Source organism: Monomorium pharaonis, chromosome 6, assembly GCF_013373865.1.
Source record: "Monomorium pharaonis isolate MP-MQ-018 chromosome 6, ASM1337386v2, whole genome shotgun sequence".
Taxonomy (NCBI): Eukaryota; Metazoa; Arthropoda; class Insecta; order Hymenoptera; family Formicidae; genus Monomorium; species Monomorium pharaonis.
In genome coordinates this window covers 22,972,879-22,991,728 of record NC_050472.1, presented here as the reverse complement: position 1 = coordinate 22,991,728, position 18,850 = coordinate 22,972,879, and the positions used below count along the sequence as shown (strand labels likewise).

General features: G+C 27.2%; 1 protein-coding gene across 1 annotated transcript; it reads right to left on the bottom strand.

Annotated features, from left to right (window-relative positions):
* Positions 1 to 2,706: 2,706 nt before the first annotated feature.
* Positions 2,707 to 11,156, bottom strand: LOC105839692 (cytochrome P450 4C1). Its single transcript, XM_036287943.1, has 14 exons — positions 11,048 to 11,156; positions 10,405 to 10,479; positions 10,111 to 10,324; positions 9,052 to 9,161; positions 7,688 to 7,778; positions 7,272 to 7,457; positions 7,004 to 7,097; positions 6,198 to 6,300; positions 5,063 to 5,162; positions 4,726 to 4,832; positions 4,584 to 4,652; positions 3,788 to 3,956; positions 3,235 to 3,414; positions 2,707 to 3,170 (listed from the first exon to the last, which is right to left on the bottom strand). The coding sequence occupies exons 3-14, from the start codon at positions 10,262 to 10,264 to the stop codon at positions 2,998 to 3,000; spliced, it is 1,536 nt and encodes a 511-aa protein (XP_036143836.1). The 5' UTR covers positions 10,265 to 10,324; positions 10,405 to 10,479; positions 11,048 to 11,156; the 3' UTR covers positions 2,707 to 2,997.
* Between the last annotated feature and the right edge of the window lie 7,694 nt (positions 11,157 to 18,850).

The following is an 18,850-nucleotide window of genomic DNA, read 5'->3' as shown; positions in this document are numbered from 1 at the left end:
ATTTCAAAACTATTATATTAATCAAAATTAAATAAAACATTTAACTTTTATATTTTTAAACATGACTAAAAATTCAATATTTAAGATAAACTGTAATATTGCTAGCTACCGCAAAATTAAACTAAAAATTCTATCAAAATATATAATGTAACGTAGTTGTATTAATATAACAAAGTTTATCTTATTAAAATTTTTCACGAAACAAATGGTGCACGTATTCGCATACTTAATAGCAGTCTTTATCTATAAGTACTTTTATCTATAAGTTTTGCTAAAAATAAATTTGTAGTTGTGTGTAGGTGTAAATAAATTTGCGTTTCAAAGGCAAAAGTTTTTAAAAGCAAGAACAATAAGAACGTGTGCAATTTGTGTATATAAACAAACACACTATCAAGAATTACAAGCGCATTGAAATCTACACAGAAAAAAAGAATATTCTTGTTTTGACAATATCTCCAGTTTCAAAACGGAAATCTTGAAATGAGATTATATCGCGTTAAATCAAAAAGATTCACTTGAATGAAGATTTATTTCAAAATTTTATATAGTTTAACCAAGAAAATAATATTCTTGTTATTTAAGAATAATTTTCTTGAATGGAAAATAAAATATTGGATAGAAAATACTACATGTTTAAATCGAAGATTATAATTTTCTTAGAATAAAATTATTAAAACAATTATATTATATTTTAAAAATAATACTTATAGTATTGAAATAAGATTATATCTTTAAATTCAAGATTTTCAAATTCTTTTAAGAAGATTTATATATTGTTGCTTATATATGAAACAAGGATCGCGTTAATTTGAATACATAAGTTTAAATTTAATTTTTTTTCCGTGTACGCGCACAAAATAGAACTTATTCGAATCTATAACAAAATATTGAAAGAATTATCTAAACGCTAATAATTTGTAAAATCTTAAAAAAAGTTTAACTTGAAGTAACGGGAGTGTCCAAATCGTTGTCTGTATTCTTTCACAGACGCTTCTGTTGTTATTTTTATTATTTGATAGGCAAAATGTCTGCACGAAAGGTATTTCTTGTGTATAATTTTTTTTTATAAATTTTTGTTTACAAAGTTAATCTAAAAAATCACTATTATATGTCACAGACAAATAAAAACTTGCACTACGTATATTTATAGAAAACTGTGTCTCACTTAACGCATATAATTTTCTGCTTTGAAAAAAATCTTAATGCTTTATTTGTAATTCTGATTGATTCAATCGATATTAATATTGTATTTAAACTTGTGATACATAACGTTCTTATTTAGCATATAAAATTTTTCCATTTGAAAAATTCTACACGCCAAGCAAGAATATTATATAAGTTTTTATTTTTACACGCAGCTCATAGTATGTATCTTTTTTGTTCATATGTATTTTTTTTATCATCTTGAACATGACCAAATAAAATATTGAAGTTTATGTGCATAGTATGTATCTTTTTTGTTCATATGTATTTTTTTTATCATCTTGAACATGACCAAATAAAATATTGAAGTTTATGTGCATAGTATGTATCTTTTTTGTTCATACGTATTTTTTTATCATCTTGAACATGGCCAAATAAAATATTGAAGATTATATGTATAGTATGTATCTTTTTTGTTCATATGTATTTTTTTTATCATCTTAAACATGGCCAAATAAAATATTGAAGTTTATATGTACGTGCATACATTTATATGCATTTTACAAGTTTTTTTTTATTTGAATAAATATATAATTTTGTAACAGACTACTTTTTTTAAATTAAAACCAAATTCTTAATTTATTTTTATGATGGACCAAATTTCATTTCTTCTCCTGTTCTCTATTATATAGGTAACCTTGTTACTTTTTTCAAAGTTAGTTTCTCAAAATTTCATATTAATATTCATTTTTCCTCGAGTATAAAGATATTTTTTTCTATACAAATTTTAACACTGATCAAAACTTTTCTGAAGAGTTTAAAGAGCTAAGAATTTGCCAGTGATTATTTATTATGTCACTTTGGACTTGTTGAAAATATCTTACGGTTATCTGAAAAAAACAATAATTATCAACAATGTTTACAGATTTATGTGTTTATTTTCAAAAGTCCAATATTGATAAAGGAGGATTATCATTAACTGAATAAAGCTTTTATATAAGATGTTATTAATAAATCAGAAACACACACACACACACACACACACACACACACACACACACACACATTAAAAACGAATTAATAAATTTCTTAATATTTTTATTGTAAATATCACACTTTTTTATTGTAATACCGGTATTATATGAAAACATTAATACTTTAAAGCAATTTCATATTTTATAGCTATTAATTTATTGTTTACAAAATACATGTATTATAATATTGATAAATATTAATTATATAATTATATATTTTGTTAAAAAATTCTTTGTTAACATTTTATTTAAAAAATATATTGTATATATAAATAAAAAGGTTCTGACAAATTTTATCTTATATAAGATGTGACCAATAATGAAAGTATAATAACCATACATTTTGATCAATAATTAATTAATTAAGGTACAGATTAATTATATTTATTAAAAATCTAGACCTAGTGTAGTCTCTAAATCTAAATCAATAAAATCTTTACTGATTTGCAGTGTTGTACTTATAACTGTGATCATAACTGTCTTTTAATTGTTTTTGAATTATTCTAGTTAAAATGAAATAACTCTTTTATTGATCGGTATCAGTGTATTATCATTCAAATTATTACATTGGTTCACATTTTGCAAATATGATAGCTAATTTCTGTTGAACCTCATGGGGTAAATGTAATGTAAGAATCAAATTTAATAACCCAATATTTTCCACTGCCGGTCATTAATCTGTTTGTATATTACCAGTCTGATTTATCGATATTTTTTATTATTGTAGATTAGATTTATTTCTTATTAATAATATATACATAATATTCTTTATTTTTTCTAAACACTACAATAGTCACTTTTTGGAATTATTTTTAAACGCTTATATGCCTTCTGTGATAATTGGGATAAATTTTATACGATGCGGATGAGCAGGACGAAGTACAAAATCAGCGTATATTTTTAAATCTTTTAAGTAATCAATGGGCTCTAGATAAAAATTATGAATCAAAGGAGCTATCATCGCTTTCATCTCCAGCAAAGCAAACCGTTGACCTACAATTTTATATTTTATCACAATTTATTCACATAAAAGAATAGACATCAATAAACATCTTACCGATGCAATTACGCGGTCCAGCACTGAATGGTATATATGAGTAAGGATGACGATTTCGGATATTCTCAGGTAAAAATCTATCTGGATCAAATATATCTGGATTTGGCCAAAAATTAGGATCTCTGTGGGCTGAGTAGATATTAAGAAGCACTAATGTTTGGGGAGGTAATAAATGTGATTCTGAAAGCATTTTATAAAAATATAATGTACCAATAATTAAAAGCTTTATGAAAATTGAGAAACAAATATTTATATGATGCAGAAGAAATACATATAATTAACACAATATTGTTATTGTGATGTTAATATCTAATCTCAATTTATTGAAACATTTATTTAATTGCATTGTACTAATTTTTAATTTCTTTAAATAACTTTGGAAATATTACTTTGAAAAACCTTATTATGTTTATTAAAATAATACGAATAAGTTTAACTTTAAAATCAAAATTATATAAATATTATAAATGTATTTGTATAACATGATGACATATTTAATGTATAAAATAAAATATAAAAATGTATATGTATAATGGATTGATCGGTTACATACTTAATTGTGCTTCTTGTGAAGTAAGTCGTGATATTACATAAACACTTGGATATAAACGCAATGCTTCTTTTATGCATCTCTCTAAATACGGTAGAACTTGCAACGATTTCATGGTAAGTTTTCCTTGATTTTCTTGCATAATAGCATTGACTTCTTTTCTGACATAATCCTATATCATCAATGTTAATTAAGAGATCTTCAGTATTTTAATATTTTATATAAATAGAAATAGAGTTATAGAATTATAAAATTAAATTTTTACATTTATATTTTAAAGATACTCCAATCAATATTTTTTCTAATATTTAAATATATATTATAAAATATATTTTTTACATATTTATATAAATATATTTAAAATGAAAGATAGGAAAACAATTTAAAACATTTTCTACATATTTGATTTCTACTCGAAAGGGATTCATTATACATGAGACACATATGCATATACGCGAACAAGTTTCAAAACTGATTATTTTTATTACTACAACCCTTGATTATTCTGTGTACGACAAACAAATTTCCAAGGTCATTAATAAAACTTGTATTTAAAAAAATTAAGAAAAAATGATGCAAATATAATCTAAAAGATAAGTAAACAGTAATTCTTGAACTTAGAAAGTTTAAGAATCAACTATATGTCACATTTTATTCAATTAAAAGAAATCAAATTTAATTTAAACTAAGCGTTTGTCTCTCATACGAGAATAACAAATAATAAATGACATGCTGAGTTAAAGAAATTATTTAAGTTTTTTATTAAACCAGAATGCCAGAATTTAATCTTGAAGAATACCTGGACATCTTTGTGTTCAGCTAGTAATGCTAAAGCAAAAGTTATACCCATCGCTGTAGTATCATGACCCTGTAATCATACTGTTTTTCAACATATATTTCGATAACGTACAATAAGAAAAAGAATTTTCACAATTGCGTACCTCTAACACAAAAGTATCGACTTCCTCTCTAATATCCATATCAGTTAAAAGACCTTTTTGAGATTCCTGTATTAAGAGGTCCAACATAGCTACCCGTTTTCTTTTATCTAAATAAAAAATTACATAAACATGAAGGTACTTATTAATCTAATAATTTTTGCTGGTTTTATTTTTATCAATAATATTGAATTAAAATTCTAATTATATTACAAATATTAAATTAATTTACTTTATAACAAAAACTTAATGTAAGTATAATAATATTTGAATTTCTATATATACAATAATTTTGAATATTATACAATGAAATTGAATAACTTTTGATTATACTGCGTACATCCAGTAGTTCCTGCATCATCTGCTACTATATTTTCACCAAGATTTTTCAAATATTGCCCATTGGTATGTTTATGATAATCTTTCCTTTCTGCAATAATCTACATACAACCAACATTAGCTTATTTTTTTTAATGGCTTATTTTTAAAATTTTTTTTTAATGTTGAAGAATGTGTTTACTAACATTTACGAATTGTTTTGTTATTTTTTCACACAAAAAGTCGTATGTAATATTCTATGGTGTAATGCTACATATAGAGTAAGTTGTGTAATGCTATACAAGAATCTATGGATTGTATGATTCCTTGTGCCAAGAATCTCTAGCCAAGTGCTCTAGATTGCGCTAATTTTTACACATATATATGTAATTATAAATAATAATTATATAATAATATGTTCATGTATAATTATATATACTATTAATTTAGGACGTTCATCTATTTGAACTGTAGACCATACGTTACTCAATTCTGTGATCTTATACAGAAACTGATATTTCTTATAAGAGCGATGATCCACAAACATTTTATATTAATAGATACTTACATATGATAGATTAGTTAAATAGATGTTGCTAAGAAAGTAAACGCCTAATTATATTTTTAGTAAGTCTTTTTTAATAAGTTATTATAACTTTGTTTTATTAAACTTGTTTTTTAATAAGTCATTAAAATTTAATTTTTACATATACGAAATAATAATTGACTTGTAGTAACTTGTTCGAATATAATATATTAATTAATAACAATAATATTTTAAGTATACATAAATAAAATATAACAAAAAAATCTGAGCTTTTATATATTTACTTATATTTTATCTTTAATAATATTTAATTATAAAAAAATTATATGGGAATGCACATCAGTTCTTGTATATAAAGTCATATATATAGGACTTAGAATTTTGATCCAAACTTCCATCAAAAGTTCACATATAATTTATTCACATAGATTTTTTAGATACCATGTGAATTTTTATATGGATTTTGAGTATTCTATATAAAAGTTCTATAAATTCCCATGAGTTTCCATAAAAATCTATTTGAAAATTTTTAGCAGGATATACTTTTTTATATTTTTTTGTAATCTTACGCTGTAGAATATTCATACAAATTATTAAGACTTTTACGTACCTTTTCAGTAAATCCATGTAATATCTTTAGAATCTTTTTCTGTTTTCTACCTTTCTGCGTTAACGCGAATATCCAGTCATCTTTCAACCACTGTCTCACTAATCTAAACCATATAAATTGTATGTTATACGTATGAATTTAAAATGTTAGTTTTATAAAATTATTTTATAAAAAACATTCTCAATTACAGTATAATTATTTATTATATTGTAATAGAAGAAAGACTAGAGCAGATTCACTAATAGCATTTTCGACCGGCCTGAGTTAATCGCTCCGAGGGCGATTAATATGATGTCATAAGGCCAATCACAGCCATTCTTCTGAAGAAGGGAATAACTGTGATTGGCCAGTTTTAAAGGAAAAGAACCTGAGACGGGTTAACTCAGCACCGGTCAAAAACGCTATAACTTTTTAGATTTTTAGTGATAAAAAGTTTTACACATTTAATTGTATGCAATTGATTATATAACATTGATAGAAATAATTTTTTTCTATATTTTAATCCCATCGTTGATGCTATAAACGATATAGTTTTATCTGTAACAATTAAAATATCAACACGCAGCATGATTACGTACTTGCCCCGGTATCAAGCCAGATGCGCTAGCAGCTCGGGGCAAGTCAGCATTACATAAAATACGTATAACTACACTATGCAGAGTGTTAAACCGAAAATACAATAAGAATATACAATAATATAAGAATTATACAATGAGATACCATATACAATATTTAAGTCCTTAAAATTTTATTTAAACTTTGAAAGAGAAGAAAATATTATAGATATTTTATTTATTATAAATTACCTATAAATAAAAATTTCACCCATTTCATGAACCGCTTTTCGATATTGTTGCTGAAAATCACTCTTTCCTTGTAGAGAAGTGCCCATGGCAGTTTCTAAAAGAAATTGCTTTAATATAATTACATATTTTTTAAATATTTCTTTATAAAAATTAAATAATTCTAGTTCATCTTAACACTCGTGTTTTTTATAAGAATTCTACAATCTCATTCTATTTATAATATTATTTAAGATAGAATATCTGCACAGATATAAGTAAAATATAGTACCACATATTGCGTTTAATGTATGTTTACTAATAAACGGTACTAAATTTTTTGTAACAATGTCTTCCGCATTTTTCAAAGATCTTGACATATACTCGCCCTCCTCGATTAAAATTTCAACAAATTGCTGTAATATATTAAAATGAAATGTTGGAGTTAATATCTTTCGCCGTGTTTGCCATTTGGAGCCTAAAAGAATAGATAAGATAAAGCATAAATTTATGCTAGACAAAAACGTGGTCCTTTGTAGGTATTATGTGTGTTAATGAAACATGAATTTTTATTATTTTAATTTTAATTTTTATTAATTTTTCTCGCAACGATTGTCTCTATGTAATCTAAGAAAACTGTGTCAATGTCGCATCTAATGCATGCGCGCGCGCGCGCGCGCGCGTGTGTGTGTGTGTGTATATCATTACCTTTACTAGTAAGAAGACCTGTGCCAAGCCAAGGATGAAATATATCATACATTCTACTTTTATCGATGTGCCTCATACTGCTTAATATTACCTAGAAAATTATAAATAATATTACATTAAACGCTATTTAAATTTAACGCTGTTAATCTTAATAAATTTTAATAAGAATAGCGGAAGACTGTCAATATTGACATCGATTTTTTAAAATAATACCTTCTTGTTTTGGAAGAAATAAATATTATTGTTTAATTATAATTAGAAATAAATTTATAGTTTACACACATTCCTAACTTTTTCTATATAAATCTGCTAAAAATAAATTCTATGAAAACAAGAACAATTACACAATTTTCTTTTGAAAATTGCATAGTTTACTCAGTAAACACAAAGTCTCCTAATAACATTTAGAAAATTGATTTTATTTGTATTTTCAAAGAAATATTGCATAAATATTTTAAAAAGATTATTTAATACATGATTTTTTTTAAACTTAGAAATATTTTAAAAGAATTCCAAGTCATGGTCGAATTTTCATATTAATGTTTGAGCGTTAAGTACAACATATATGAAGGCGTTACATTTTGTCTTTGAATGTAATTGTAATAATGGTGTTGGTTTTATGCTTGCTGAATAAACAATAACGAGTATATTATTGTTAATATTAAATATTAAATTATTATTTATAGTATTTTAGTTTATAGTACTTTTAAATTATTATATATATGTATGGTCAAAGCCTATAGCGCGGGCGTTCCTAGGATTGACTCAATGATCAATGCGTGATGGACCAAGCGTTTTGATCAAAGTCCGAAATAGTTTTATATTTTGGCTTTTGACTGATATGTTTTTAGTCCTAGGAATATTTAATATGACTGGTCAAAGTTAGAAACTAAAAAAATTACTTCGGATTTTGACCAAAACGCTTGGTTGTTCCACGCATTGAGTCAATCCTAGGTGTGATTACAATAACGCCATCTAAGTCCGCTATGCGCCTTGCGCGTGTTCTAATCTGTCTACTATCTGTGAACGATTTACGGCACGAATGCAAGTTATTATGCGTCCAGCAAGCAGCAGTTGCGTGGAAAGTCGCAAACCCATGTGGTGCAGAGAATGCTTCGCGCGCGTGCACGCACGCATGAAGCGACTTTGGTTAGCGACTTGAACGGGGTGGATGCGGGAGGGGGGCCAAAGGCGCGCGCGCGCATGTGTGTGTATATGTGTGTGCGTGCGTGCGAAAAATATTTCAGATATTTTATTATTTTTTAAATATAGATTTTTTATGAGTTTTTTATAAAATGTAAATAAACGAAAACTTTTTAATGTTTTTTGATACGTTTACTTATTTCCGTTTTTTAATTTATTACCTCAAAATCATCGGGATGACGAATAGTTATCATGGACTCAAAAAAACCTCGTATTTTCCAAATTGGATAATATTCATCACTTAAAGACATTACAATATCAACAAGACCCTCTAAAAAAATACATATATCTTACATATATAAATGTTATAAATATAGAGAAAAGATTTGCTTATTTAGGGTTTTAAAATTTGTATTTTACATTATTTTTTACATTGAGAAACCCGTTTAGTTGAATCAACTAAACTCTTGTTTGGATGTAGGCAAACAAATACATTGGTTGACGCAAAAATACATTGGTTGACGCAACAAAACAATGTAGTTGTCCGCCCATATTCAAACAAAAATTTAGTTGATTCAACCACATGGAATTGTCAGTGTAGTATTACAAAATATTTAAACTACATTTTTTTCTACAATTTCTAATGAACCCGAGAAAAACTTTGCAAGCAGTGAAAAGTAAAAACGTAATATGATCCATAATATCGTTATTTCGAATAGTATACGCACATAAACTACAGTAAATATCGATTATCTTTGAAAATAATTGCGAGAACACATTATTTAGTAATTATTGGAAAAATTATAGCCATTGGCCATCTTTTTTGTATGGCCATCATACCCTAACATACCCTATTTTATGTAATGCTTGCCCCGAGCTGCTAGCATACCTGTCCCAGTACCGAGACAGATACGCAATCATGCTGCATGTTGATATTTCAATTATTACAGATTATACGGTTTATACATATATATATATATATATATATATATATATATATATATATATATATAAACGTAGTATAACTGCGTACCTCGATATCAAAGTAAAATTGTCTTTATTATTACTACATAGTGAATTGCAACAATTAAAACAATTTTGTAACTGAAATTGTAAAAAGTTAACAAATCTGCCCCAGTCTGTCCTATTCATTGCTACAATAAGTTTATGTTGCTCGCATTATTTATCAGTCGCTTCATATAAAAACATTAAACATAATAATATTGATATTTATACATTTTAAAATTATTTATGAAACTCTGTTAAGAACTTTAACTTACCTCTTGAACCTATCACTAGAAATAGATTACCAATAATTGGATAACCTGATGGTCCTGGTATTTTATTGATTAATTGTCCCTTTGGTCCATATTGCACGTAATAATGATATACCAAATACACAATAAAAATAAGTAATAATATCGTTATAAACATTCTTGTGTAATAACCGTTTTAATTAGATTCAGTTTTTCTACGGTCTCGTATTTCTTCAGTCTTTGGAGATTGCGCATAAAAAATATTTTATATGTATTTACGATAAATCTTATTGTTTTCTAATAAGATTGATAGCTTACCTAAACATGTATGAAAACACTACTTAATGAATTTTAAATCACGAGCCAAATTACATTCTTATATATTTTTACTCGCTGAAAACAAAATAATAAATAAACTTGCTTTGACACGTCACATTTTTTTAACATTTGGACTTAACGATGTCAATAATGATAAAAACTGTTCTGATAATTTTGATAAAGTTGATAATTTTATCTAAACGTATTTGATAAGAACATAATAATGCACCGAAATACGGTAATTAAAGGGATCTTGGAGTGACAGAGTTACCGACATTTTTTTGCGAACTTGGATCTTTAATTAGAATAACAAAATGCAAAATCCTTACACGATTAAAGTACGCACAAAAATGAAAGTGGCGACGTACGATTTGTTCTTATAAATTTAAAAAAATTGTTATTTATTAGTCACCTAATCACAATATTTGCTTTATACGAAAAATCTATAGTTTATATGTATAAAATGGTCCCGTTGCCCCCTAGAAAAAACTTTCAGGAACAATATCGTGCAATTAGAAATAAGATTAGAAGTCTAGAAAAAAAGATTCGCATTCCGCAAATTGGAAAATGAGAAAATGAAAATTCAAGTTATATAGTCTGTCTAGCTACTAGATTCTAAATCAAATCTAAATATTCTCAATACCTGTACCAAAAATATTTCTGTTATTATGCAGAATTACTTTGTGACATACTGTTTTCTCACTGTGCACTCACAATCAAGAACTTCTTTCGTTTATCCTTCTAAATAATTTATATCATTTCGCATGTATTTAATCGATTCTTCTGCGATTAACTCGAAGTTCAAAGTTTAAAAAAAATATAATACTTCAAACACACAATTTAATATCGATGAGATTAAACATAATCTTTAACATTTACTTCATTTGTAATCATCACTCAAATCAGAAATTTATGACAAGATTTGTGTTAATATACTGCTTAAGGGATAACACTAATGTGACTGCTTCAAAATATCACAATTTTTTTTACTAAAAGTTTTCTTTGACATCTCAAGAATGATGCCGCATTAATCTTATGTAGAGAAAAAATTTATAAGTTCCTCAAATGCAATTAATTCGAGACTCGTCTCAGTGCCGCTAAACAGATAAAATGAGTACTGAGCGTTCCGCACATTTTTATGCTTTCTAGATAAAAAATATTGAATACCAAGCCATTAAATTTTATGAAAACTACTTATCTTAGTAATTAGTACTTAATTTGTTACATTTTATTTCATTATTCCCTCAAAAATTTATAAAAATATATATATAGTTTTGAGGAGATCACACTAGTGTTATCTCTTAAAGTTCGCGATGAATATAATAATAAATAATGATTCTAAAAGAAGTCTCACGTATTCATATTGAGTCCTTGAATCAGCTAAATTTTAAAGCGGGAAAAATTGCCTAATACCTGATAATAATTTAAGAAAAGTTAACGCTTAAATTAATTTTTTACGGTTTTTAAATTAATTATAAATATGCAATTGTATACGAATTAAATAAAATGTACATATATTATAATAAAATATTTGATACAGTAATATGTACCATATAACGTCAAATAAATTAATAACAATACCAAATATTTATTATTGTTTCATATGTTTACAACATTATATTAGTTTGTATAAAAATTTTATATTGTAACATTAAATATTTAATTTTAAAGATGTAAAATTTTTTTCTTTAAATATTACATGTTGGCTAGATTTATTTTATTCCTAGAATGTGTTATTAACATATAAAAATATAATTTTGAAAAACATCTCTTCAAACAAGCACAATACTGCTTTAATCGATATTGTGTATCTGATTATACAGATAAGTAATCATGTCCATTTTTAACTCTGCCTTATTTGATGTACTCTTGAAATGAGATTCGATGATTACAGGCGATGAAACTTTAGACCATCTTATAAAAAATGAGAGAAACTGCTTAATCATTAGTGCGTCTGACAGTCTGACCGGAACATTTTTAGCATTCGTCTTGAACATCATATCTCGAATGCTTCGATACTTTGTCTTTCTCTCGCTCTGATGATCCAGATTTCCATTATTGTACAGAAATATGAAAAGTCTTAATGGTTGAATAAAACGGATTTTTTGTGATTCTACGATTTTTTTATTCATGAGTCGAACATTTTAGGCTATAACGATTCAATGTTTTATTTCGCAGCTGCACCTTTCATTCTTGCATATACATGATAGATGAAATTGACAAATTGTTTGTCTATGTCTCGGATGATGTCGGCATCAAGAATACCGGTTTAGTCTGATATTATAAATTTGGTCTTGCTGTTTATGGTGTGCCTGGCTTTCTAACTCTCCATCATGAATCTCTGTATTAATTTTTTCCTGATTTCGTTTATGGATATCATCACAATATCATCGACATATTACAAATCAGCTATTTTCCTTACACGAACAACAAATTTTTCTTTCTGAGTATCTATCCAGTATCTTATGAAATGGTCTAGTCCGCCGGACACACAACTTTTATTTCTTTGTGTAATCAACTAGCTCTACGTAGAAATTTTGAATCAGAGGGACTATCATTCTCATTAATTCATTAAATTGTGAATCAAGGGACTATCATCCTTTATCTTCAACAAAGCAAATGTTGACCCATAATTTTAAGTTATAAGTAATTTTTATAACCTAATTTATATCAATAAACATCTTACTGATACAATTACGCGATCAAATGTTGCTGGTGCTTTTTGACGAAGATTCTTATATGTTAATCCTATCTAAAAAAGGAGATGTTAAATCAAATCGAATTTATTGTTGCCGCTTTTCCGAGATGCTGATTGGCTGTCTCGCTATCTCGTTGTTAAGTGCGTTGTGACTTTCTTCACTTCGTGTCATTTCCAGCTGTCAAACTACTTCGTGTCATTTTCAGCTGTCAAACTGTCACTTTTGATAGTTGATTGAAATAATTACAAAAAATCAGGGGAAAAAAAAGAGCCAAATAAAAAATATACGAGAGAAAGAGAGAGAGAGAGAGAGAGAGAGAGAGAGAGAGAGAGAGAGAGAGTGAAGGGGGGGGGAGAAGTAAGAATCCTTTCTAAAAAAGGGCATGGCATCGATACTCGCATCTCTCGAAGTATTGTTGTCGCTTTTCCGCGATGCCGATTAAACGTGTGTGAAGTTAGCATCTCAAAGTTTAACATCTCATAAAAATACTGCAGAATTACTTGCATCCAGCATAGTTCTACAGTTCTTGATAGGTATCAACAATAGTTCCGTTGAATTATCTATTTTAATTAAAATTTTATAAATGAGATGCTAACTTCCAAAATTACATAATAGCATCTCACCGTATTTTGAATACGACCACAGAGAAGACTAAATCTATAGAGTCCTATCATTTAGAGACGTTCTATCAATAGTTCTGATGATTAAATTAATGAAAAAATAATTTTTTGTTACAAAACATACGTATATATGCGTGTACGTCTGCGCACGTGGATTTGGTGTAACTGGCATCTCAGATAGACAAAATTAATTAATTTAAAAATTTTAAAAGTATTTTTCAACAACTATCTAGATGGGAAACTTATATTTATAGGTCTAGACATGAGATACTGGTTGAATATTGATAGTTCTGTTTTTTTTAACGCAGTTCCCATATAGATACGGACGCGTACAATAGTTTTTAAAAAAGTTATGGTGTTATAATTAATAAAAACATTTTTTTAAAAATTATTTTGCCCGGAAAACTTGAATTTTGAAGGCAGGACGTGAAGAGCTAATTGAATATCAACAGATTCATTTGTTTTAACGCAGTTTTCATATAGTTCCGGACGCGTCCAATAATTTTCTAAAGAATTCCAGTGATATAATTAATTAAAACATTTTTTAAACAATTATTTTTTCGAAAAACATGACTTTTGAGGGCTAAAGGTGAGATGCTGTTCAAATATCGACAGTTCTATTTATTTTAACGCAATTCATATATCGTTCCGGACGCGTAAAATAAGTTTCTAAAGAGTTCCGGTAATATAATTAATTAAAACATTTTTTAAACAATTATTTTGCCCGAAAAACTTGAATTTTGAGGGCTAGACGTGAAATGCTAATCGAATGTCAACAGTTCTATTTATTTTAACGCAGTTTTCATATAGTTCTAGACGCGTACAATAGTTTTTTAAACAGTTACGGTGTTATAATTAATTAAAACATTTTTTAAACAATTATTTTGCCCGAAAAACTTGAATTTCTAAGGCTACACGTCAAGTGCTAATTGAATATCGACAGATCTATTTGTTTTAACGTAATTCTCATATAGTTCGGGACGCGTACAATATGTTTCTATAAAGTTCAGGTGATATAATTAATTAGAACATTTTTTAAACAATTATTTTGCCCGAAAAACTTGAATTTCTAAGGCTACACATCAAGTGCTAATCGAATATCGACAGATCTATTTATTTTAACGTAATTCTCATATAGATAGGGACGCGTACAATATGTTTCTATAAAGTTTAGGTGATATAATTAATTAAAACATTTTTTAAACAATTATTTTGCCCGAAAAACTTGAATTTCTAAAGCTACACGTCAAGTGCTAATCGAATATCGACAGATCTATTTATTATAACGTAATTCTCATATAGTTAGGGACGCGTACAATATGTTTCTATAAAGTTCAGGTGATATAATTAATTAGGACATTTTTTAAACAATTATTTTTCCCGAAAAACTTGAATTTCTAAGGCTACACGTCAAGTGCTAATCGAATATCGACAGATCTATTTATATTAACGTAATTCTCATATAGTTCTGGACGCGTACAATATGTTTCTATAGAGTTCAGGTGTTATAATTAATTAGAACATTTTTTAAACAATTATTTTGCCCGAAAAACTTGAATTTCTAAGGCTACACGACAAGTGCTAATCGAATATCGACAGATCTATTTATTTTAACGTAATTCTCATATAGTTAGGGACGCGTACAATATGTTTCTATAAAGTTCAGGTGATATAATTAATTAGAACATTTTTTAAACAATTATTTTTCCCGAAAAACTTGAATTTCTAAGGCTACACGTCAAGTGCTAATCGAATATCGACAGATCTATTTATTTTAACGTAATTCTCATATAGTTAGGGACGCGTACAATATGTTTCTATAAAGTTCAGGTGATATAATTAATTAGAACATTTTTTAAACAATTATTTTTCCCGAAAAACTTGAATTTCTAAGGCTACACGACAAGTGCTAATCGAATATCGACAGATCTATTTATTTTAACGTAATTCTCATATAGTTTGGGACGCGTACAATATGTTTCTATAAAGTTCAGGTGATATAATTAATTAGAACATTTTTTAAACAATTATTTTTCCCGAAAAACTTGAATTTCTAAGGCTACACGTCAAGTGCTAATCGAATATCGACAGATCTATTTATTTTAACGTAATTCTCATATAGTTAGGGACGCGTACAATATGTTTCTATAAAGTTCAGGTGATATAATTAATTAGAACATTTTTTAAACAATTATTTTGCCCGAAAAACTTGAATTTCTAAGGCTACACATCAAGTGCTAATTGAATATCGACAGATCTATTTATTATAACGTAATTCTCATATAGTTAGGGACGCGTACAATATGTTTCTATAAAGTTTAGGTGATATAATTAATTAAAACATTTTTTAAACAATTATTTTGCCCGAAAAACTTGAATTTCTAAAGCTACACGTCAAGTGCTAATCGAATATCGACAGATCTATTTATTATAACGTAATTCTCATATAGTTCGGGACGCGTACAATATGTTTCTATAAAGTTCAGGTGATATAATTAATTAGAACATTTTTTAAACAATTATTTTTCCCGAAAAACTTGAATTTCTAAGGCTACACGTCAAGTGCTAATCGAATATCGACAGATCTATTTATTATAACGTAATTCTCATATAGTTCGGGACGCGTACAATACGTTTCTATAAAGTTCAGGTGATATAATTAATTAGAACATTTTTTAAACAATTATTTTGCCCGAAAAACTTGAATTTCTAAGGCTACACGACAAGTGCTAATCGAATATCGACAGATTTATTTATTTTAACGTAATTCTCATATAGTTTGGGACGCGTACAATATGTTTCTATAAAGTTCAGGTGATATAATTAATTAGAACATTTTTTAAACAATTATTTTTCCCGAAAAACTTGAATTTCTAAGGCTACACGTCAAGTGCTAATCGAATATCGACAGATCTATTTATTTTAACGTAATTCTCATATAGTTAGGGACGCGTACAATATGTTTCTATAAAGTTCAGGTGATATAATTAATTAGAACATTTTTTAAACAATTATTTTTCCCGAAAAACTTGAATTTCTAAGGCTACACGTCAAGTGCTAATCGAATATCGACAGATCTATTTATTATAACGTAATTCTCATATAGTTTGGGACGCGTACAATATGTTTCTATAAAGTTCAGGTGATATAATTAATTAAAACATTTTTTAAACAATTATTTTGCCCGAAAAACTTGAATTTCTAAGGCTACACGACAAGTGCTAATCGAATATCGACAGATCTATTTATTTTAACGTAATTCTCATATAGTTTGGGACGCGTACAATATGTTTCTATAAAGTTCAGGTGATATAATTAATTAGAACATTTTTTAAACAATTATTTTTCCCGAAAAACTTGAATTTCTAAGGCTACACGTCAAGTGCTAATCGAATATCGACAGATCTATTTATTTTAACGTAATTCTCATATAGTTAGGGACGCGTACAATATGTTTCTATAAAGTTCAGGTGATATAATTAATTAGAACATTTTTTAAACAATTATTTTTCCCGAAAAACTTGAATTTCTAAGGCTACACGTCAAGTGCTAATCGAATATCGACAGATCTATTTATTTTAACGTAATTCTCATATAGTTCGGGACGCGTACAATATGTTTCTATAAAGTTCAGGTGATATAATTAATTAGAACATTTTTTAAACAATTATTTTGCCCGGAAAACTTGAATTTTGAAGGTTAGACGTGAAGTGTTAATCAAATATCGACAGATTTATTTATTTTAACGCAGTTTTCATATAGACGCGAACAGTAATTTTCTAAAGAGTTACGGTGATATAATTAATTAAAACATTTTTAAAATATTATTTTGCCCGATAAACTTGAATTTTGGGGGCTAAAGGTGAGATGTTGTTTAAATATCGACAGTTCTATTTATTTCAACGCAATTCTCATATAGTTTCGGACGCGTACAATAAGTTTCTAAGAAGTTCCAGTAATATAATTAATTAAAACATTTTTTAAACAATTATTTTACCCGAAAAACTTGAATTTTGTAAGCTGGACGTGAAGTGCTTATTGAATATCGACAGATTTATTTATTTTAACGCAGTTTTCATATAATTCCGGACGCGTACAATAATTTTCTAAAGAGTTTGCCAGAAAGTGAAAGTTTTGAAAATTGATTGAAAATTAACCGGTAACATTACATATAATATATTATAATTTTTAATTTATTTAAAGGGGATTAAGTATGGAGTGAAAGTATATAAGAGTGATATTAAGAAACATGAAAATATAATATAATTACTAATTTGTGTTTAGAGAGAGAGAGGGGGGTGGAGGGTGGAGAGTGGGAGAGCGTGCGAGATATAGACGAGGATTTAATAAGAAAGTAAAATGTAAGAGTAATATTGAACAATATGAAAATAATATAATTAATATCATTAATAATATAATTAGTAATTTAGAGAGGGGGAGAAGGAGCATGAGATAGAGAAGGGCATTAAATATGATAAAGTGTGTGAGAGTAATATTACAGAAGAAAAAAAAGTGCAATGTTCAATATAAAATAGGTAAGTGGCGCGCGCGAAGCGCGCGCATTGTTGTGTTCTAGTAACATAAATTTGATAATCTTTTTTTAAAGCATAATACTGCTTTGATATTTTGCATCTCAAATTAAGCTACACATAAATAATTGGAGCGTCTCTTAACTAAATATAATTTTAATTGATTTTATCATAATATACTACTAAATCGCCTGCGTATCTTTACACATGATACGTTCTTGAGATATGATTCAAACGACGACTAAAACCGATCTTTAGATTTTCTTGTAGGCAATAAACAAACTACTAAATAATAAAGTATTTATTAGACTTGTGTTTGGACTTTTATAATAATAACAGCAACAATAAATTTGGTGACACATAATTATTATTAATGGATTAAAACATTATTATACCATTTCTGTTACATTATTTCTAATTTAAAATTAAACTGTAATATAATAATTATATTTCTGTACAGTGTTATTAACTTTTTAAGATTATTTAATCCTTCCTGTCTTGAGCTATGCTAAACTTGTATGTTGCAATATAGAGCTAAAAATTGCTGTGGCGTAAGAATATATAAATCTACATTTATCGAACAGATCTTTTATTATTA